The 21,059-nt window shown below is 35.2% G+C and overlaps 4 protein-coding genes across 4 annotated transcripts; 2 read left to right on the top strand and 2 right to left on the bottom strand.

The window, feature by feature from the left end:
- The first annotated feature begins 1,028 nt into the window (after positions 1–1,028).
- On the top strand, positions 1,029–7,423 carry LOC108193060 (kinesin-like protein KIN-13B). Its single transcript, XM_017359633.2, has 12 exons — positions 1,029–1,345; positions 1,510–1,659; positions 2,248–2,442; positions 2,638–2,745; positions 3,846–3,923; positions 4,030–4,111; positions 4,441–4,600; positions 4,687–4,989; positions 5,528–5,746; positions 5,831–6,176; positions 6,261–6,326; positions 6,827–7,423. Exons 1-12 carry the CDS (start codon positions 1,190–1,192, stop codon positions 6,998–7,000), a joined length of 2,037 nt encoding a protein of 678 aa, XP_017215122.1. The 5' UTR covers positions 1,029–1,189; the 3' UTR covers positions 7,001–7,423.
- Positions 7,424–8,036: 613 nt separating this feature from the next.
- LOC108226763 (putative Peroxidase 48) lies at positions 8,037–12,457 on the top strand. The gene is made up of 4 exons (XM_017401758.2): positions 8,037–8,640; positions 9,813–10,001; positions 10,150–10,315; positions 11,748–12,457. The coding sequence occupies exons 1-4, from the start codon at positions 8,227–8,229 to the stop codon at positions 12,275–12,277; spliced, it is 1,299 nt and encodes a 432-aa protein (XP_017257247.1). The 5' UTR covers positions 8,037–8,226; the 3' UTR covers positions 12,278–12,457.
- A 355-nt stretch (positions 12,458–12,812) lies between these two features.
- Positions 12,813–13,283, bottom strand: LOC108225666 (uncharacterized). The gene has a single exon (XM_017400592.1). The coding sequence runs from the start codon at positions 13,281–13,283 to the stop codon at positions 12,813–12,815; it is 471 nt and encodes a 156-aa protein (XP_017256081.1).
- A 2,468-nt stretch (positions 13,284–15,751) lies between these two features.
- LOC108225225 (uncharacterized) lies at positions 15,752–20,784 on the bottom strand. The gene is made up of 9 exons (XM_017400052.2): positions 20,491–20,784; positions 19,522–20,163; positions 19,307–19,395; positions 18,175–18,525; positions 17,605–17,898; positions 17,269–17,511; positions 16,969–17,190; positions 16,276–16,849; positions 15,752–16,179 (listed from the first exon to the last, which is right to left on the bottom strand). The coding sequence occupies exons 1-9, from the start codon at positions 20,618–20,620 to the stop codon at positions 15,971–15,973; spliced, it is 2,754 nt and encodes a 917-aa protein (XP_017255541.1). The 5' UTR covers positions 20,621–20,784; the 3' UTR covers positions 15,752–15,970.
- Between the last annotated feature and the right edge of the window lie 275 nt (positions 20,785–21,059).

Genomic DNA, 21,059 nt, shown 5'->3' with positions numbered 1-21,059 from the left:
AATAGATTTTAAACAATTTCAATTGAATATCATCGGATTTTTACGCATAATTTAAAATCCTGATTGAATACAATCAAATTTTGTAGCATAATTTTATAATCCAATTGGACACCCCCAAAATTTTAATGAATTTTAAAGAATCCTAATTGAATACTCTCAGATTTCATGAATGAAAAAACATCCTTTAAACTCCCAATCGAATACAGCCCCTAAATACATGTAGAAATATTTCAAATCATTTAATATTATATTAAAAAAACATATTTTGTTTATTACAATTTGAAAAATGATTGATATAATATTTTTAAAATACAAGTAAACTATTCCAGGAGCCCTCTTGGTAAAATTACATAAATGATAATATTCTAAGTAAAAACTATAAATAATATGTTAAAATTTTATCACTTCAACCTTTTGAAATCTTAGTTAAAACTATACACCGATATCATAAATAAGAATTACAGATAATTTGTTATTTTTTTTTAATCGCTATAACAGACATTTTCATTTTCAAAAAATTTAGCCAACTTGATTATATTTGTCAAAACTCTAAGAAAATTGTAAAAAAAAAAAATTCTAAATTATCGATCATCATATTAAAATAATATATTTTATTTATGGTAAGTTTAAAACAGGATCAGTTCTAAAACGTTTAGATTTTGTACTAAGCTGGAGATTAAACGTTTTTAAAAATTAACCGGACTATTAAGCGGATTAAGCGGTCAAAATGATGTTGACTTTCTAATCTTTTAATTTTAAAATATTAAAATTTTATAATATAACCATAATTGTATTAAAAAAATTAAAAATATATATTATCTTAAAAATATTCAAAAATTTAAACTATCACCACAACATAATATTATTTTTAAATATAATAATATTATAACTAAATATTTAATTATATATTAGTAATCCACTTATTGACTCGTTTAAAATTCCGCTTTACTGCTTAAACTCTACAGCTCTGCAAGGTGCTGCACCGATTTACGCTTTTCTTTATTAATCTATAATTTATTTGGACTTGTGGCTCCCCCGAGTCCCCGTAGGCCGTAATAATACGTTAGATTTGAAATTAGGGTGAATACTGAATACGAACTGAGCAGAGTCTCAATTTGAATTGCCGAAGTAGTGTCCAGTCACTCATACCTTTTCTCGCTCTCTCGTCTAGAGAGAGAAAACCAAAAAAATGATCGGAAAAAGATCTGGTGCGCCGGCAAAACATCATCAGAGACAATTCTCCGATAACTTGTTTGAAACCACTTCATCGTCGGCGTCAAATAACCGGTGGCTTCAAACCGCCGGTCTACAACATCTACAATCTTCCAATCCTGCTGCCACACAGGTTACAACTTTATAAGTTAATAGCCTCGGGATTTTATTAATTTATATCGATTGTTGATTATCGAGATTAAAATTACACTGACTCTGTTATGTCGAGATTATTTGTTTATCGAGTTTGTATGTATATAGATCTTATTGTTATGTGTGCTGTTCAATTTGTGTTAGGATTATGGATTTTACGGTGGAGGAGGAAATTCGCCTTTGACTCCGCCGGGAAATTCGAAAGTTGGGAATAATTACGGAGGTGATGAGCCTAGTGAGTTCAGTCCTGGTCTATTGGATCTGCACGCTTTCGATACTGAACTTATTCCTGAGGTATTGCTCTGCTTTTCTATTTGTACGTGCGTGTGATGTGATGTGATGCAATTTACGATAGTAACTATATAATTATGCAATTTTTTGGGGAGGAGTGCTATTTTCATCGTTAAAATCGCTTGCTTGGAAGTTACATTATTAAGTGCTTTAAAATGTTTATTAGGTCATTGCAGTATAAAAAGTTTTCTGGTTTGTTTATAGATGTTGTACCAGTATTGTCATTATAAGGTCTGTGTATACGATATGAATTTCAGTGAAGCTGCACATTTTGTGCGGAATTTGATCTCCTAATTTTCAGGCTTTTAGTCCAAATACATAAAGCTATTGAGGGTTTGTCTCTGAATTCTGTAGTTGTAAGTCTGCCATAGTCATACTTATAGTAGACAGAGATGTACGTATTTATTAATGATGCTGATTTGGTCAAATTCATATGTGTTAACTAAAAAGTGTTTATACTAATATAAGGCATGACCTTCTGATTTTTGACTTAAATAATGTTAATTGGTGAGTTTTATATTGGTCAGCTTCATGCTGGTATATTGTAATTTATTTTTTTCCTTTTGTTGATAATGGGAATTACACTGGCAGATTCCTATTCCTGCAATGGTAGATGCTCCTGCTATGTATCGTTCTTCACACGGTCAAAGTTCTGATAAGTCTGAGCCATACTATGGAGCCAGTAAACTTAATATAAAAGATCGTGGTTTTCCGGAGAACAATGCTTTTAAGTCTTTTGTACCTGATAAAGAGAAGGCTAGCAATGTGGCAAAGATTAAAGTTGTGGTATGTTTTCCACTTTTAGGCCGTCTATTTCTCTTAAAAAATTTTGGCAGGGCCTATCTATTGTCTAACCATAAGTAATTTTCCTCTGTTTTCTGGATAGACACTATTTATTCAATTAAGCTATGAATAGTATTTTTAATATCTTGCTCCATGCAACATATACTCTAATTCTTACTTCTGTGGACTTGATTACAGGTTCGAAAGAGACCACTTAACAAAAAGGAGCTCGTTAAAAATGAGGAAGACATCGTAACTATAGAGTCACAATTGAATTTCTTAACAGTTCATGAGACTAAACTTAAGGTGAGTACAACTGTACTGGTGCTAGCTAATGCTACCAATTCAAATAATAGTGGAAAATCAACAGTATAAGAAGATAGGCTTTATATCCATTTCTTTGTGAATTTGTGTCCTAGTAACTTGCCATGACCTTTGTTTCAGTCCATTCTACTGTGACTCTGCATCAAAAATAATATATTTCGGACCACCTTCCAGAACTGGTGTGTTTAGGTAGTTTAATTGACAAATTGTAATTTTTTAACTTGTATCCTGGTTAAAATTTGTAGATTCACCAATAATATTTTAAGATAAACACACCGCATAACAGTCCGCCTCTAACCTTAAGCATTTTGTGATATGAGATTAGCATATTTCTCTTGATGTCAGATTCTCCCAAGATTTTATATATGTCATTTTGCACTCTTATCATACACTCCAGTTTGGCCACATGACTTCAGGAAAACTAAGGCCAGGGTAGGTTCACCTATCTATCCCCAGACACAATTTTTGGCATGCGCATTTCTGGTGCACAACTGCACATTTGTTTTTCTTGATACAGCTTGTTTACTATCAAAACATATACAGCATGTCTGTAGGACGTTATGTTGTTTTGATATGAACTAGTGTCCTATGTATCTGCTATCAGTTATCAGATATTACAATCTACTATATAGTGGTACTAAGCTCTCCCAACACCCTGAGATTTAGGAGGAAGAACAAACAAATTTAAGCTTAACTATGTATTAAAAAGCTTGCTACATATCCTGATACTCAAATGAACTTCCATTTGACATTTCCCATTACTAAAATTTTGTGTATACTAATACTAGCATGAGAGCATTGTAATCTGTGAATGAATTAGTAGGAAATAGGTTTTAAACTATTTCAGTTGCTTATATTAAATTTGTCATTTGACTTGAAAAACATAATATTACCCTTTTAGAATGTAACTTCTGTTATTTGTTACAGTATTATCATATATTTTCAGTTGTCTAAACTGATTATAACTTATAAGTACCTGCTTTAGAGCACGCCAATTGCAGCATGGTTAGATTTATTAGTTGTAATTGAGTAATGGCATGTCTTAATTGTACTTTGTTTATAATTTACTCTTGCTTTTGCAGGTTGACTTAACCGAGTATGTGGAAAAGCATGAATTTGTTTTTGATGCAGTGCTCAATGAGGAGGTTTCAAATGATGAAGTGAGTGCATAAAATAACTTGATATTAAATAAGTGAGAACAAAATATACTAGCTATTATGGGTTGTCACTCAGAGATGAAACTTGCTTTTAATGCTTTTACTGTAGGTTTATTTTGAAACCGTGGAGCCTATAGTTCCAATAATATTTGAGCGGACGAAAGCAACTTGCTTCGCATATGGGCAAACAGGTGATCCCCTGCAATATTGTTTTAGCGGTTAAAAGCAGCTTATGTGATATGCTTCTTTCTTCCTCTTTACCGATGTTGTGCAACGGACAAACATTGATTTGATTTTGCTATGTGAGCTCTATTTAGATGAAATTTAAAATGACTGTCATTGGCAACAAAATAAATTTACACATATTTACCCAGTGTGCTGTTTTTTCCAAAATTAACATTCTCAATCCCACAAGTTAGAAGATGTATATGTGACACCTTTGACAGCTTCCTTTGTACAAACTTTGCACTATAACTGCTATAATAGAGATGAGAAATGGTTCCCCTGCTATTGTTTTCAGGGAGTGGAAAGACTTTTACAATGAAGCCATTGCCACTCAAGGCATCCAAAGATATATTAAGATTGATGCACCATACATACCGGAATCAAGGATTTCAATTGTTTTTTAGTTTTTTTGAGATTTATGGAGGAAAACTTTATGACCTCCTTAATGATCGGAAGTAAGTTGACCTGTGTTATATTTATCATGTTACTTTTCTTTTATTTACAAGGGTTACGTATCATGTTTTTGACTCTGCTGTGGCAGGAAACTTTGCATGCGGGAGGATGGTAGTAAACAAGTTTGCATTGTGGGTTTGCAAGAATACAAAGTATCAGATGTGGAGACAATCAAGGAGCTCATTGAGCGAGGCAATGCTACTAGAAGTACTGGCACTACAGGCGCAAACGAGGAATCTTCCCGGTCACATGCCATACTCCAACTTGTTGTGAAGAGGTCAGCAGATGGGAGTGACTCTAAGCCAGCCAGAGTTGTCGGCAAACTCTCCTTCATAGATCTTGCTGGAAGTGAACGTGGAGCTGATACTACAGATAACGACAAGCAGACAAGGTTAATTATACTTTTTGCACGAACTTTTCCTATTATGAAAGGTCTTTATCTTGTAGCTGATAGAGGATTTCCTCTGTTTTTTTTTGCTTGAGCAGTACTAAATTCTTTAAGAGTCAGATATTAGACCATAAGTCAGTGAGGCATCAGTTAAGTAACAAGGGTTGCTTTTGAGCGACTCCAAAAATTATTTAAATGCATTTTGAGCCGCTTGATTGTTTAAACTTAAAACTAGAATGTCAGTCAGCTTGCTTTCTACTTTGTTGCTTTATAACATCTTTGGAAAAATTCAAGCCGCAAAATATTGGCAAGTACTGATAAGCAGTAATTTTAAATTCCTTCTTTAGGGTTTCTTGTAAGGATCACAATGCAGTTGATGAAAGTGCTAACCATAATATGAACTACGAGAACCTTGATTCACTTTATATTTGATCTTTATCTGAAACGTGGAACCTTGATGCTTGATGTTCACTGTGGTGTCATTTGCCTGCTCATTTTATACTTTAAATGTTCTTACCAATTTTTGGGATTATTAATGCAGAATGGAAGGTGCTGAGATCAATAAAAGCTTGCTTGCACTAAAAGAATGTATTCGAGCTCTTGACAATGACCAAGGTCATATTCCATTTAGAGGCAGTAAATTAACTGAAGTACTTAGGGATTCATTTGTTGGAAACTCTCGGACTGTCATGATATCATGCATCTCACCAAATGCTGGATCGTGTGAACATACTCTTAACACCTTACGATATGCTGACAGGTGGAATATATATTTGAACTTATAAATTTCTGCATGTTCTTGTTCTATCCAATATAGTTAAATTTACTTCTTATAACATTGTAGGGTGAAGAGTCTGTCAAAAGGGAACAAGAAAGATACCTTATCTTCAATAGTAAACCTGAGGGAATCAACCACCATGCTGTTATCATCTTCTTTACCTCGGGTGTCAACATATGAAAGTGACATAGCTGATTCATGGCCTGAACAAGCTGATGGCAAGGTTTATGATGCACCAGAGGACTTCTATGAGCCAGAGAAACCAGTATGGAAAAAAAGTATGAAACCCGAAGCATCCTATGCTACAGAAGATAAAATGAGGAGACTGAGTGACCAGACAAAACTGAAAAATCCGTTAAAAATTGATTCAAAAATCTCACACCCTGATGATCATTTGAATGCTCTACTAAAGGTGGGAGCTGTAGCAGAATTAGTTATATACCATTACTGGTTATGCTCTAAAGTCCAAGTTAACCTTCTTTTGTGTGTCTGTCAGGAAGAGGAAGACCTTGTAAATGCTCATAGGAAACAAGTGGAGGACACTATGGATATTGTCAGAGAGGTTTGCAACATACGTTTATGTTTTCAACATGGAGAATATTATCTAATGCTAGCTCCATGCATCTTATATCCAAGTTTGTAAGAAGTTTTTGGGGAAATAATAAGCAAAATGGAGCAAGATCATATACCCGTTGCTAAATCAACCAATAATATGTAGTAGGAGCTTTTCATTTTCTTTTTTGCGCCAAGTAGCTTATCATTTTTTATATGATTTTAACAAGTTTGCCCCCCTTGCATTAAAGAGGAACATCTGTAAAAAAATTATAGTGAGAAAGTATGTGAGTTTTAGCAACACATATGTATTATCAATGATTTAGCTTAATGTTTGAGAAAATCATCTTTAGAAAATTTTGTTCGACAGATCCTGTATTTGTTCCATATATTATGTTGGAATTTCTATAGTTATTTGCTGAAAATTTGGGCTGTGTACTTCTCATCTAAAAGGAATTGGAATTCATGCATGCAAAATATAAGCTGACTTGTTATTTTTTGTTCCTGCAGGAGATGAATTTGTTGGTCGAGGCTGATCAACCAGGAAATCAGCTGGATGACTATGTTTTCAGGTTGAATGCAATTCTTTCTCAGAAGGCAGAAGGCATCCTACAATTGCAAAGCCGTCTAGCTCAGTTTCAAAGACATCTAAGAGAACATAATGTCCTGGTTTCTAAAACTTGATTAAAATGTATATCGAGTAGCCAGGATATTGCAGATTCTTATTGGTGGAAACAAGTTTGTTTATGGAAGAATTTGACTGCTGGGAATGTTCTGTATTGCAGTCTGGAGGTTCAGGAACTGGAGAATTATTTCAAAGTTTTTTTGGGCCTGCTTCTGTACTTGTATGATATTAGAAACCAATGAGCTCCACAGTTGATCAGTTAATCAGGGGTATGAAATACTAGTTGGGGGCAGTGTACATTATCGACCATGAATATCTGCTTCCCTCTCTCTCGCCTTCTCGTTGGAGAAAATGGAGAAGGCAAACAATGGATATACATGGTTGTGACTTGTGAGCCGTGAGGCATGGCATGTAAAAAATCTGCAGCGATATATTGTTCAGATAAAGAACTTGTTACTTTCTTAATAAAGTGAATTGAACTAGTTTCTGTGCAGTTTAAACTTGCAGCATATTCCACTAATATAACCAGTATCATCAAAAGAAAACATGTTAGCAAATTTTACATAATGTCTTGCCGGTCCAATTTTACGAAAGATGATATCAAATCCTGTTGAAGATGCTTTTGGTGCAATTTATAGAAATAAAAATGAAGTAACATATTTAGAGGCTGTTTGGCAACGGCTTAAAAGCCGGTTTTATGGTTTATAAGTTAAAAGCACTTATTTCGTACTATTTGTGTCAAAAGTCAAGAAGTACTTATAAAAAGCTAGGAATGCTAGCTTTTGTTTCGGGCTAGGAATGCTAGCTTTTGTTTCGGGGCTTCTACTTATTTACCAAACATTTTAGTCACCTATAAGTCTTAACTTGCTTTTAACTTGTATTCCACTTATTTAATTTAAGCAAGAATCACTTATTTTAAACTCACCCGAACGGCTCTTATACCTGTGAAATTCATACAGAGGACAACATTTATGAAACTGAGAGAGTTTTATTCCAAAACGTTCTTGGAGTTTAACGAATCGTTTTGTTTGATGGTTGTTACTTGTTATAGGGACGAACCCAAACAAGTAACAAGCAGCTGCCAGGGGCATTTTCGACATTTAAACAACTTTCCCGCCAATCCTTGTACCCTGTTAGTCTGTTACCCCCTTCTCTCTTCACACAAGTCTGCTGTTCATTCCACTATTCTACACAAAGATATCTAGCGAGAGAGTGAGACGATCATTCCAGAGAGACAGACGAGAGAGAGAGAGAGAGAGACAGACAGAGAGATACAGAGAGAGAGATGGATTCAACAAGAAAGATAAGCTTCCTAGTGTTCGTACTATGCGTCTTCATCTCCCTAAAGAACCAGATCAACAAGGCCTCTTCTTCGTCTTCTTTGTACTCTTCGTCTTCATCGTACTCGTCTTCGTATACTGAAGATTCCGTTGATCCTCCTCCATCTACAAGTGCTTTTACCACTACTACTGCATCTACTTTTTCGTCGCCGTCCAATATCTTTTACTCGGTGAAGAAAGTCGATAAGAAATACGCAGAAGCTTTCGATGAAATTCAGCCTCTTCAATACGATTTTTACCGCGATACTTGTCCTGGTGCCGAACAAATTGTCCGATCGTCGGTTCGTCAAATTCATCAGCTCCGTCCTGATATTTCGCCTGCTCTCTTAAGGCTCGTATTTCATGACTGTTTCATTGAGGTATATTATCTGTTTTTACTTTGTATTTCTATGTATTACTTAGTTTAGATATTATTATGTATTTAGATGTTCAATCATCTGTCTAATTGCGATTGTAACTGGTGTGGAATCGATGATGAATTATGATTGTAATTGTTGTAGAATCAATGATGATGATGATACCGGTCTTTTTATGCATTTTATACATATGCATATACATCATTTATGCAGATATGTACTATTTTCTGCTGTGCGCGTCCATTATTGTGTTTCGATTTAATGTAATTACTTTCTCATATATGATTGTGATCTAACATTAGTTTTGCTTGGGAATTGTATATTTAGGACTTTCATTATTGTTACTAGCTCTTCTGATTTGGGGAGACTTTTGTTCAAATGCCATGTAGGCCTAAATTGCATTATTTGAGCCCTTATTTTACGATTTGTTTGATGAGTAAATTGGTTATTTATGCAATTGTGTAAGTTGATTTTGTCTGTTAGGGTTCTGATGCCTACATATTATTGGATGATGCTAATAGAAGTGGTAGCATAATGTTCATTTTCTCAAAGGTGTCTAAAATAGCATAATGTTCTGATTTTTTTTATTTTTTTTAACTTTTTTAAAATTATATGCAGAAGATGTACAATCTTATACTCTGCTGTGCGTGTTCATCAATACATTTGGATTTAATGTAGTCCTTTTATCATGTCTGGCCAGGATCTAATTGTGTTTCTAGGAAATTATATATATATATGATTTTATATACCTTTGAGCTGCAATTTTAAGCCCTAGTTTACTGTTTATTTGGTAATTAATTGGTTAGTTATCTACGGTTTGATGTTGTAGAATTATGATGCCTCCTAGTGTTAGATAATTCTGGTGAAAGTGGCAGCAAGATGTTCATCTTTCAAAGGCATCTAGAATAGCATAATGTTCTGAACTTTTTTTTATAGTTTTTAAATATAAAGAAGATATAAAATGACTTCATGATTACGTTGGATTTGATATAGTCCTTTCATCATGCTGCATTGAAATCTAAACTTAGTTTTTCTTGTGAATGTATATAGTTGGCTTTTAGTTATTGTTAATGACTTTTATATACACATGGTTTGCAATTTGGCCCCTGGTTTTTATTTGTTTGTTTGTTGATTAATTGGTTGGTTATGTAATTGAGCGCAATATGTGTTGTTAGGGTTGTGATGCCTCAGTGTTATTGGATGATGCTGGTGGAAGTGGTAGTGAGAAAGATTCTCTTCCCAATCAATCTTTAAAGGGGTTTGATATAATTGATATGATCAAGTCCCAACTCGAAAATGAGTGCCCTGGAATCGTTTCTTGTGCGGATATTCTTGTCTTGGCTGCTAGAGAAAGTGTCGTTTTGGTTAATATCTCTCCCTCCCTCCCTCCCTCCCTCTCTCTCCCTCTCTGTCCCTCTCTCCCTCACACACACACACACACACACACACACACACACACACACACTCAGTCTTCTATCACTAAAGTTGATATGTACTTTTCTGTTTGCACAGGCTGGTGGTCCATTCTATCCTTTGCACACTGGGAGGAGAGACAGCCCTGTTGCATACCCAGATCTTGCAACATACGAGCTTCCAAGTCCCCTAGACGATCTTTCAAGAACCACTGATTTATTTGCATCCAGGGGGTTTGATGAAAGAGAAACTGTATCTCTGTTAGGTAACCTGCTCGAATTCAATATTTATAGTTTTCATGTTTTAACTGTAGATTATGCATTCCTCTTGCCTCATTTAATAACTTTCCGATAATAGAAAATCAGTTGGACTTCATCTTTATGAATATAGACTTGAATTTAGTCATTTAGCGATGAATACCTATCAGAGTCATCTCAATCTCTTATATACCGACTGAAGGCAGTTGTCCCTTCGTCCTCACCACATTTAGTGGCCTCTCCCAAAATATTCTCTAGCTTAGCGGACCGCATTGTAGAATTAAAACCATTACATTTTTTATGCAAAGCCAAGCTTCTTTACAACAAAATATGACATCATTAAAATTGCCATGTTTGACTCAATTATTTCCATTTTCAAACAGAAACTTCTTCCTTGTGCCTAGATGGTCTGTGATGTCTATATAACCATTGTTTAGATCAAAAAATTTAGCGGAACTTATATGTTTTGAGAGATTTCCTATAAAAAATTTGAAAGGCAGCTGTTTATAAAATCATTGTAGATATAGTTTCTTGAGCTAATATATTCTGAAAGTAGAAACCTAGAGTATGAATTACAATTAGAAGAAAGAAATTGTCAAAAAAATGTTAAAGCTCCTTTGAGGAGCAGAAATCGAACATATATAATGCCACCAGATTTTGAAATTTTGAATGACCTTGTATTTGTTCTAGTTATGTTCTACATCATGAAGTTGGGGATAATGGTACACCACAAAAATTTATATCTAAAGAGGTTGATTTTTGAAGGCCATACAATGAGTTCAGAGGATAAAAAGAATAATATTAGAATTTGAGATAGATTACAAAATAGGTTGATCATATATACCACTAATTAATTAAGAATCGATGATCAAATATTTTTTTTCAAGAATTTCAACAGAGGTTTGTGAAAACTTCAATGTATTCTAGAATGAACAATATTAGCAAAATAATACTTTCCCAGGTTTACACTTCAAAACTCTGAAGTAACTAGTCAAATTCGATGCAAAACAATTAAAGAGTAGTAATTTGATATCAGCTTTAGAGCTGGGGAATGCTAAAGTAGTATACTAAAGTTCACATAGCCCAAATATAGAAGATGCTAAGAGCATATTACTCCTTGTAATATAAAAGTTTTTGTGTTGATACTAGAATTGGATGATTTTCATTTTAACTAGGATACATATAATGCCGCATTGAAGACTCAATCCAGTTTCTAAGAAAAGCTATCTTACTTCCTATATGCTTAGTATAATCTAGTAATACTATGCATCACTACTCTAATATATTTACTGAATCAGATCATCTGTACCAGTATATATATTTCCTTGATCTTAACCTTTTTTGCTTCTACTTTGGACTGATTGCAATATTGAAGGACGATAATTAAGTGCTACTATGAAAACTAATCCCTGTCATGTCTTGGTCTTTTGTTTTTACCAGGAGCACACAGCACTGGGATGATCCACTGCAAATTCTTCCACAGCCGGCTTAACAACTTTAAGGGGACTGGTGTGCCAGACTCAACCTTGGACAGTGATTTCCTGGACATCCTGAGATCAAAATGCTTCAATAACCAATCCTCATCATCATCACCATTGTCTTCACCGTCACCATCTGCATCAACTACAGCATCATTGCCCCTTTCACCTTCACCATCTTCAGTTTCAACTATAAACGTCTCTGCAGTTTCCTCGATCCCAGACACAGCAATGAAGATGGACTATGAGGGACCTGGCAGAGGTTTTGGCACTTTATATTATAGGAGTCTTCTGCAGGGTAAAGGACTCCTCTTTGTTGATCAGCAACTAACTTCAGGGGAAGAAACTGAGACTTGGGTCAGGGCTTATGCCTCAGATGTGAACCTCTTTCAGCGCGACTTTGCCTTGGTGATGATGAAGCTTTCAGATTATCGTGTATTGACTGCACCGATGGGTCAGGTTAGGCTGGATTGTCGCAAGGTTGTGATATAGAGCTTAAGTGTTTGTTTACTACTCATTTTATCTGCTATTGCTGTATATTGTGTGATTGATGTATAGATATTTGTATAGTCAGGCCTTCGTTCTTCAACTTAATCTGAGACATTAGCTCAAAGGCAGACAATATAGCTGTACATTTTCATTGAGTTTTGAATGGAATGATCATTTTCGACATTGGTGTTGTTCATCTGCCAAGTTATTTAGTCCTTGCACCGGGGTGCAATAGTTGCTGAGTTTTTCTCTTCAATTTTTGTTAAGATTTTACCAGGCAGGAAACTGATAATGAGAAAATCCCCACCACGAGATATCTATACAGAAAACTGACATCATAATTTCATGCTTCATACAATTAATTTACTAGCAACAGAGGGAAGACAAATTAAAAATGAACTACAGGTCTAAATAACCGTGACGTGATCCTGGATCCAAGTGCACTGAACAAAAGAAATGACCACAAATGAAAAAAAGATTGGAAACATACAGATATCAATATTTTGTACAGAGAATAGTCGTCATTTGATTGCAGCAATTAAACCTTAACTGTGTTGAGTCTTCTCATCAATTTGTTAACATGAACGGGGGGCAGTGGAAGGTAGAAGTCAGGATACATGTTAATGAAAAATTTGTCAACAATATCCAAATAAACGGGGCTGGTAAGGTGTGAGTAGTGGTGTAGAACTTCTTGTACATCGAACACATGGTCCATATTATACGCGTCCAGCATCTCCAGCTCTTTTATCTTTTTGGCCAAAATATAGCTCCTTTCTCGTGCATTCTGGCCAACAAAGCCTCCTCTTATCTTTTCATTGACCCTTGCTGGCTTCTCCTCCTCTTTTATTTTCACTTCTTGTATGGTCTTCACGACGACATGTTCTTTATGAACCACGACGCTTCTGTGAGCTGTGTAAGTACTCTTCTTCTTCTTCTTGCAAATCAGTTCACCACACCCGGGTTCTCTTTTCTGGATGGATTCTGTATATAATTTGCAGGAGTGCTGCATTTTTGTGTTGCTGCTACTACAAGGAGGTTCTAGGCCACTTTCATAGGTTCATGAAGAGAGTGCAGTGACATATATGGTTTATTTCAACACTTTTTGTAAATAAAATTAGTCTACTAACAGATACACTCTCCTAACCTACATGTGTGGTTTTGTCAGGAATTGATTTTCCTTAGTTGTATTACTGTAAAGTCTTGTTTTTATACAAGATTACAAGCTTGTTACACAGCTAATATTACAACTAATAAGGCCTGGAAATCAGCCCATAAACTACAGAAATTAAGCCTAAATATCAGCCTCTAAATCATAACAATATCACCTACAACATTAGTAAATCTGAATAATATCACCTGTAGCACCAATCATGGCTTAACACCCCCCCTCAAGTTGGAGCATGTAAATTACAAATGCCCAACTTGTTGAGTAAGTATAAAAACTGTTGCTTTCCCAAAGCTTTCGTAAAGATATCCGCGAGTTGTTCTTTGGTATTAACATGACTAGCACAGATAATTCCTTCCTGAATTGCATCTCGGACGTAATGACAATCAACCTCAATGTGCTTCGTACGCTCATGAAATACGGGATTGTGAGCAATATGGAGTGCTGATTGACTATCACAGAATAAATTTATTGCCCGAGGGTGTGCCACTCCTAAACTATTCAGCAATGCTTTAAGCCATTTTAACTCTGAAGTGACCGCTGCCATGGACCGGTACTCTGCCTCGGCAGAGGAACGAGAAACGGTGTGTTGTTTTTTGGTTTTCCAAGAAATTGGAGAACTACCAAGAAACACTAAAACCTGGCTCTGATACCATGTCAAGGAACCAGTTACTCTAAAACCTCAAGGTGTTAGAGAATGGCCCTTTCCAGGATCTTATATTCTAACATTCCCCCTCACTCGAGAGCCCATTTATGGGTCGAAGAGTGGATCACGGGCGCTCATCTTTGGAGCATTAATTTGCCATTCGTGCCACTATAAATTGTGAGAATATTGGGGGTGGCAGGGATCGAACCTGAGTCCTCTGCCAACCTCGCTCTGATACCATGTCAGGAATTGATTTTCCTTAGTTGTATTACTGTAAAGTCTTGTTTTTATACAAGATTACAAGCTTGTTACACAGCTAATATTACAACTAATAAGGCCTGGAAATCAGCCCATAAACTACAGAAATTAAGCCTAAATATCAGCCTCTAAATCATAACAATATCACCTACAACATTAGTAAATCTGAATAATATCACCTGTAGCACCAATCATGGCTTAACAGGTTTTAATGTAAGGCTTATCTATTTGTCACCTCTCTCCAGCAGCAACAAGAAAGCAACTTCTAGAATTTTGTTGTTTTCCTTGCTCTTTGAACGTTGCTTTCTTGTACAGCTGAAAGAGAGTGAGACAGTACGTTGAGATTTCACTTTGTTTTTTCGCGACAAAAGCCAGAACACAGTCCACAGCTACTATTGGCTTTGTGTACAAGTCCTGTATGTGGGATGATGATAAGAGATGATAGGCAATGACTCTTTCATTATAAGATAATTAAAGTTAATTTTGTCATGTCTTTGTAGTTTTTACAAACCAGGAGTTGAAGATAATAAGAAGGGAGGTCCAAATTGGGGTTAAATATCAAAATGGTCACTGAAGTGAAAGTCATATATCACTTTGCTCACTAATCTTATCGGGGTCTCATTTCAATCATTAAAGTCACAATAAATATCAATTAAGTCCCTTCAAATTTCATTTCAAGGAGTAAAAATATTATTTAGAGAGTTTGACACATTATTTTTGAATACTACCACAACCAATTAAAAGGTTATGACTTCTAGCATTTATGATAATATATTCAGATTTTATCAATTTTATTTAGTATTTATTTTTAATTAAAACAAAAAAATGTATTAATATAATAAAAAATAAATAGTAAATAAAATTTAAAAATCTAAATATATTATCATAAATAGTAGAAGTCATAGCCTTTTACTTGGTTGTGGTAGTATTCAAAAATAATGTGTAAAACTCTATAAATAATATTTTTACTCGTTAAACTGAAATTCGGAAGTACTTAATTGATATTTATTGTGACTTTAATGATTAAATGAGACAGTGAACAAAGTGATATATAACCTCCACGTCAGTGATGACTTTCATATTTAACCCGTCCAAATTGTTACATTGAGATAAGGACACTATAGGAAGTTAAGACTAGTGTATAGTCAATTTCCGACAGCTAAATCAATTAGCTTCTGAAACTTTTCTCTTTATTTAAATCAATCAACAAATTTCCACAAGTTATGATGAAACAATACAAATATTAGGTATTATAGAAACCAGCAGTTTTTTTGGTTTATGAAGCAACACCAAACTGAGACCTGGTAGTGCAGTAAAGGTACAAAAGACCATTTACAAATGCTAAAAGAAAATACATAAATATTATAAAATCAACACAAGACTGATTTTGATGGGAAGAAGATACAGATTAGTAGATGACCAAAAGAATGGTTTAACAGTTAATCTCGAATAATTCGATAAAAATGTAATGATATAGTCGGAACACTACTTATCTTTTACAAGTAATAAAATGCAAATTTGTTTAATCTCTAGATGACTAAAGTTTTACATATAACTTGACATGTAGAATGTATATACTGATATCTTACAAAAAAAATCGCAGATTTTACTTCTGATAAGTAAATGGTCATCCTTTTGGCTTCTTAAGCCTGAAAAACTGATGCAGTTGTCTGTGGACATCCCCATAAGTCCCAGTTGCAGAAATGAGGCGGCATTTGATCCACTGCGGAAGCTTATCAGTAGGATGAGGAAAGATTCTCTTTGAAGAACCAGATGCATAGCGAGCATCCACCAACAAGATAGCTGCATAATCATTTCTGTGCCGAATTGCTCTCCCTATAACCAATGTCAAAAATAGGAAAATGTGTCAGAGTCAACTGAAACAAATTTGCAATACTAACTGAAATCTGCTGCCTGTTGTTGAATACGCACCAATTGATTGATTTACAGCTTTCATGCAAAGATTATCATAATACTCTCTCCCTCTGCGTTTGCAACTTCGTAGAATATCAAACCCGGTTTGAACATTCCCATTACAGTATTTGGCATCAGCAGAATAATTGGAAGATCGATTTGATGTCGTGTCTCCAAGTCCTTCAATGTGCTTAATCCTCTCTATAAGCTCAACATCTGATGGACTTGGGTACGGAAGTCCAACCATAACTATGCATCGTCCCATACCATCACTAAAATTAATACCTTCTGATATCTTACCACCAACAACAGCAAGTAAAATTGCACCAGTGTAAGATTTTAAATCATCTTTTATATTTCCACTAGTTACAGCCTCAATTGTCTCTTTATACTCCTTAAGCACAGTTTCCACATCTGTGCTTTTTCTAGGTTCTCTAAACAAACGTTTCTTCTTTATAATCCTTGTTAGGATGCCAGAAGCTTTCCATGCATCATACACCTGTCCTTCATAATCGAATGATGAAAAGAAGACTACAATTCCTTCAGGGATCACTGATACCAAGTTGCAAAGCAAAAGGCCAAGCTCCTCAACCTGTCAATTTCAAGCCAATAACATCAGGCATTTGTTTCAAAAGAAGAATTTTTTCAAAGATTACAGATCACTAAAACCAGTCATGCAAGGGACCGTGTTCATTATAAACACGTGCTTACCATAACTGATGATCCTCTACAGCTGTAGCTGAAATCAAAGGACTGTCCAGAAGGACCTCGTGAAACAGCAATTGGTAAAATATTTTCAGAAGGGACTATGTGCCCACATGAAAAGAAATGGAATCGGTCTTGTGGCAAAGATGGAAAAAGTCTCTCCCTTGTTTCTTCTACAGGTTGTAGAGTTCCACCAGCCATTATCACAGCATGTGCTTGATCCGCAATCTATCCACAGATCAGGTAAATCTTAATAAAAATTTGAGATGATTACACTTAAAATTAGGATCATAAATTTGAGCAAACCTCCGAAAAAATCTTTTCCCCAGTGAGCATTACATATTTAAGATATCCTCCTTGTTTCTCGGAGCAAGTTGATCTTGCCCTGGAAATTATTATCCTACCATCACCATTGTTATTTGTCAGTGCAAGCAACATGCCATCAAATGCTCGAAAGCAGGATAAAGTGCTACCCTGTTCGGCAGTTTCTCCATCAGCTTTTAGTGCTGAACCTTTTTGTGAGCTTGCTTTGTCTCCATACCCACTGACCTGAAAACAGTAGATCAGTGCAGTTACAATGAAAAGAAGCTAATGCAAATTGTGGGAAGCACAATGATATAAGAGAAAGTGAAAAACACTGACCTTGTGAATTATATTGCTTTCGTTTATATACTCTAACAGCTTAACTAAGTTTATATTGTCAATATTGAGAGAAAATAAGAACTCGTTAATGGCCATAGACGAATCTAATGTAGTTGAACCAGAAGAATCCTCTGAAGACAATGTATCAATGTCGCTTGCAGAGTTTGTGCATAAAGTTTGTAGAAAAGCTCGAGCAAGAACAATCATGATTTGAATATATCTTCGGTTGCCTGGTCCCAACATATTGCAAAATCGTTGCATGTACATCTCTAAATGGGAAAGAACATGCTCCAGCTGAAATGATGGTTATAGTACTATTACAAACTTAAGATAAATTAAATTTAAAAAGATTCTTTTAATTGTTACCTAGGTATGAAGAAAGAAAAGCGTGCTTGTTCTGTTTATGTACACTCAACTTTTTAGTCAAGTAAAAACTTAAATCTCTCCTGTGTCTAAACAGCAGAGAAAAAGCGAGAAGAAACAAAATAAAAGGAGAGCAGCTAAGGAAAAACGACAACTGGCTTTCAAGAAGATGCTATAATTGTGAAGATAACTGTCTAATTTTTTTACCTGATATGAAGTGACTCTTGAATCATACATGCTGATGAGAGAATCAGCTAGATTATGTGCCTCGTCTATAATAACAATATTATTCTTCAAATCTAAGCCAAGTGACTCTCGTGATGATTTTGAAAGAAGGGACTGATAGGGAAGAATAACCAGATCAGCTCCAGGAACCATGCTGCGAGAGCCATAATACGGGCAGGCTCCCAATTTCGTTCCAAGGTGAACAAGGTCTTCAATATCCAAAGGGTCCTGCTCCTTTATCTCTCTCTTGATATTTGTTTGCTTACGTTTTTTAAGCATAGGGCATTTGCAAGACGCTGTAGTCCGTCTTACTCTTCCATCAGTGCCTAAATTCTGCAATCAAATTCCAGCACTATTTAAATCAAACGAATAGAGGCCAACATCTCCTATGAAGGTGGAGTCACTACACGAAATTAAACTGCACTTTAGAGGTAAGTTGCTTTGACAAATAGTGACCACCCAATACTAAAGCACCATGATATATAGAGGCTAATGATATTAACATCATGCTGAGTCTTTGTTATGATAAGAGAAATATTTAATAAAATATTAATTACAAGTAAAACATATGTTCTTCCTATGTGTAACATAGTGCGCAATTAAATAACATTAATGTTAGCAAGCCAAACGGAGAGTATCATAATAGTTTTATTGGTCATCACTTAATTACACAGGTAATTCGTAATTAGATTGTATGGTTATGCCTAACCAGGGGGAGACTCTATTTTAAGCAACATGGGATGGTATTGAAAATGATCAGAGCCTATATAATAAATCATATTATAACTTAACTATCATCTATTATGACAAATTGTGGGGAAAAGGAGAACCATAACATAGCAAAATTTATACATATATATTACCTAGTACTCAAGTGCATTCAACCAGAACATGGTTTTACACATCTGATTCATACTTTTTAAGGTGATAAATAAAGTCTGCTATCCTTTAGAGTTCATAAAAAAATCCATGTTGCTACAGTTCATATTTTGTTTAAAAACAAGTGCACATTATGCACCTCATAAGGCATCTGAACAGTACCATCTTACTCAGGAATGTCCTAATTTGCCACATAGTTTTAAGTCAGCTGATAAAGCAAAGACATGTTTAGTACCTTCCTTTTGGAAACATCTCCTTTCTTGTTCTTTTGAAGTTCCAAACATCTCTCATTAATCTGACCAGGATTCCCGAGCTTTAAAACCTCTGAAAGGATTACCCCCACATAAAGATTCAAATTAGTGACACTGCAAGTCCTAAGTCTACATAAATTTGTTCCCAATCAAAAACAAAAAAGAATAAACAATAATGGCATGAAACATATCCATTTACCTTCATTTATACATAAATTCTTCCTAGAACCCAAGTTAACGACATTTAATGTACTTGCAAAAACCGTCTTCCGTAACTCCTTGACAAACTGCGATAACTGTGAATGTGTCCGACTACAAAAGTATATCTTTATCGCAGCTTTTGCTTCTTCATCATCTGTTTCATCTTCGTCTCCATCCTCCTCACTCGATGAACTAATCAAAACATCTCCAGCCTTCCGCTTTGAAATCCCAATTCCTTCCTCTCCACTCTCATATTCTTCAAGCAAAAACTCCTCATCCCCCAACTCAACTTCCTCAGCCCTCGCCTTTCCCCCCTTCTTCCCTAAACTAGAAACATTCCCATCATCCCTCTTGTAACCTTTAATCTCCGTGAAGTTAGCAACTTTTCTACTCTTCTCAACTTTCTTGGACCTAAACCCTGATCTACTTTCTTTCTTAGCTTTCTTCTCGACTGCCTCGTCGTCCTTGTTAACCACAAAATTCTTCATCCAATCAGGCTCATCATCTGAACCACATTGCTCATTCCCTATTCGATTACTATTACTATTCAAATCAACCGAAACTCCCATTCTTTCATTCTCCTTCCTATCAACAAGCCACTGCAGAGCACTACAAATTATACTCAAGGTTTTTCCAGTCCCTTCACAAAAAACCAAGAATTACTAAAAGGGTCTTGCCTACTAAAACAGCTTTACTAAAAAATTCCAGAAAATCATATAACAAAAACAAAAATTGCAAATAAAATAAAAAAAATAAAGCAAGAATGACAAAGGGTAGGTAGAGCAACAATATATTTAAACAAAAACCTATTAAAATCAAGAATCATACAAGTTAGCACTTGAAATAATACTCATCAGGGTTTTGCCAAGAATTACGAAAAGGGTCTTGGCTACTTAACCACAAAGAATTGAAAAGGGTAGCTATTGAAAAAACAGTAAAATGAAGGAAATTAGCAGCAGCTAGTTACCAGTGGGGCTCTCGAGCATTGAGACGCCACCATTATCGAGACAAGTATAGAGTGCGTTCATGAAATCAATTTGTATTGAGTATGGCTGTTCATATGGAAATCCTGGGAATTTCGCAGATTCTTGTTCCATTTCTTTGATAATTATTGCTCTTTTTTTCTTTCTTTCCCTCTGGATTCACTCTCTATTAGTATTACTGTACGCTTTCCCGCGTTTTTTTCGTGGATTGGGCTCTTTACTTGGGCTTCTTTTCTCGTTCCGCCTAGTTTAAAATTTGGCTCTCTACGTCGAACCAAATCAAACATTTGGATCAAACATACTCAATATATCCCGCTTAGAGCAGGAAGTCATGTCTCTCTCTTTAAGGTAGAGATTGTTTCCGTGAAGACCCCCGGCTTAAATCATAATAAATTAAATAAAATATAATATGATAAGAATATAATACCTTAGCTCAGACCCCCGGCTTAGATCATAATAAATAAAACAAAGTGTAATATGATAAGAATATAATACCTTAGTCCATGGCCTTCTTCACATGAAACTTACCTAAACAATGTTAATTGGCACGAAT

The sequence above is a fragment of the Daucus carota genome, chromosome 6 (assembly GCF_001625215.2).
Source record: "Daucus carota subsp. sativus chromosome 6, DH1 v3.0, whole genome shotgun sequence".
Taxonomy (NCBI): Eukaryota; Viridiplantae; Streptophyta; class Magnoliopsida; order Apiales; family Apiaceae; genus Daucus; species Daucus carota.
The sequence above is the reverse complement of the archived record's forward strand: the minus strand, read 5'-3'. Positions and strand labels throughout refer to the sequence as shown.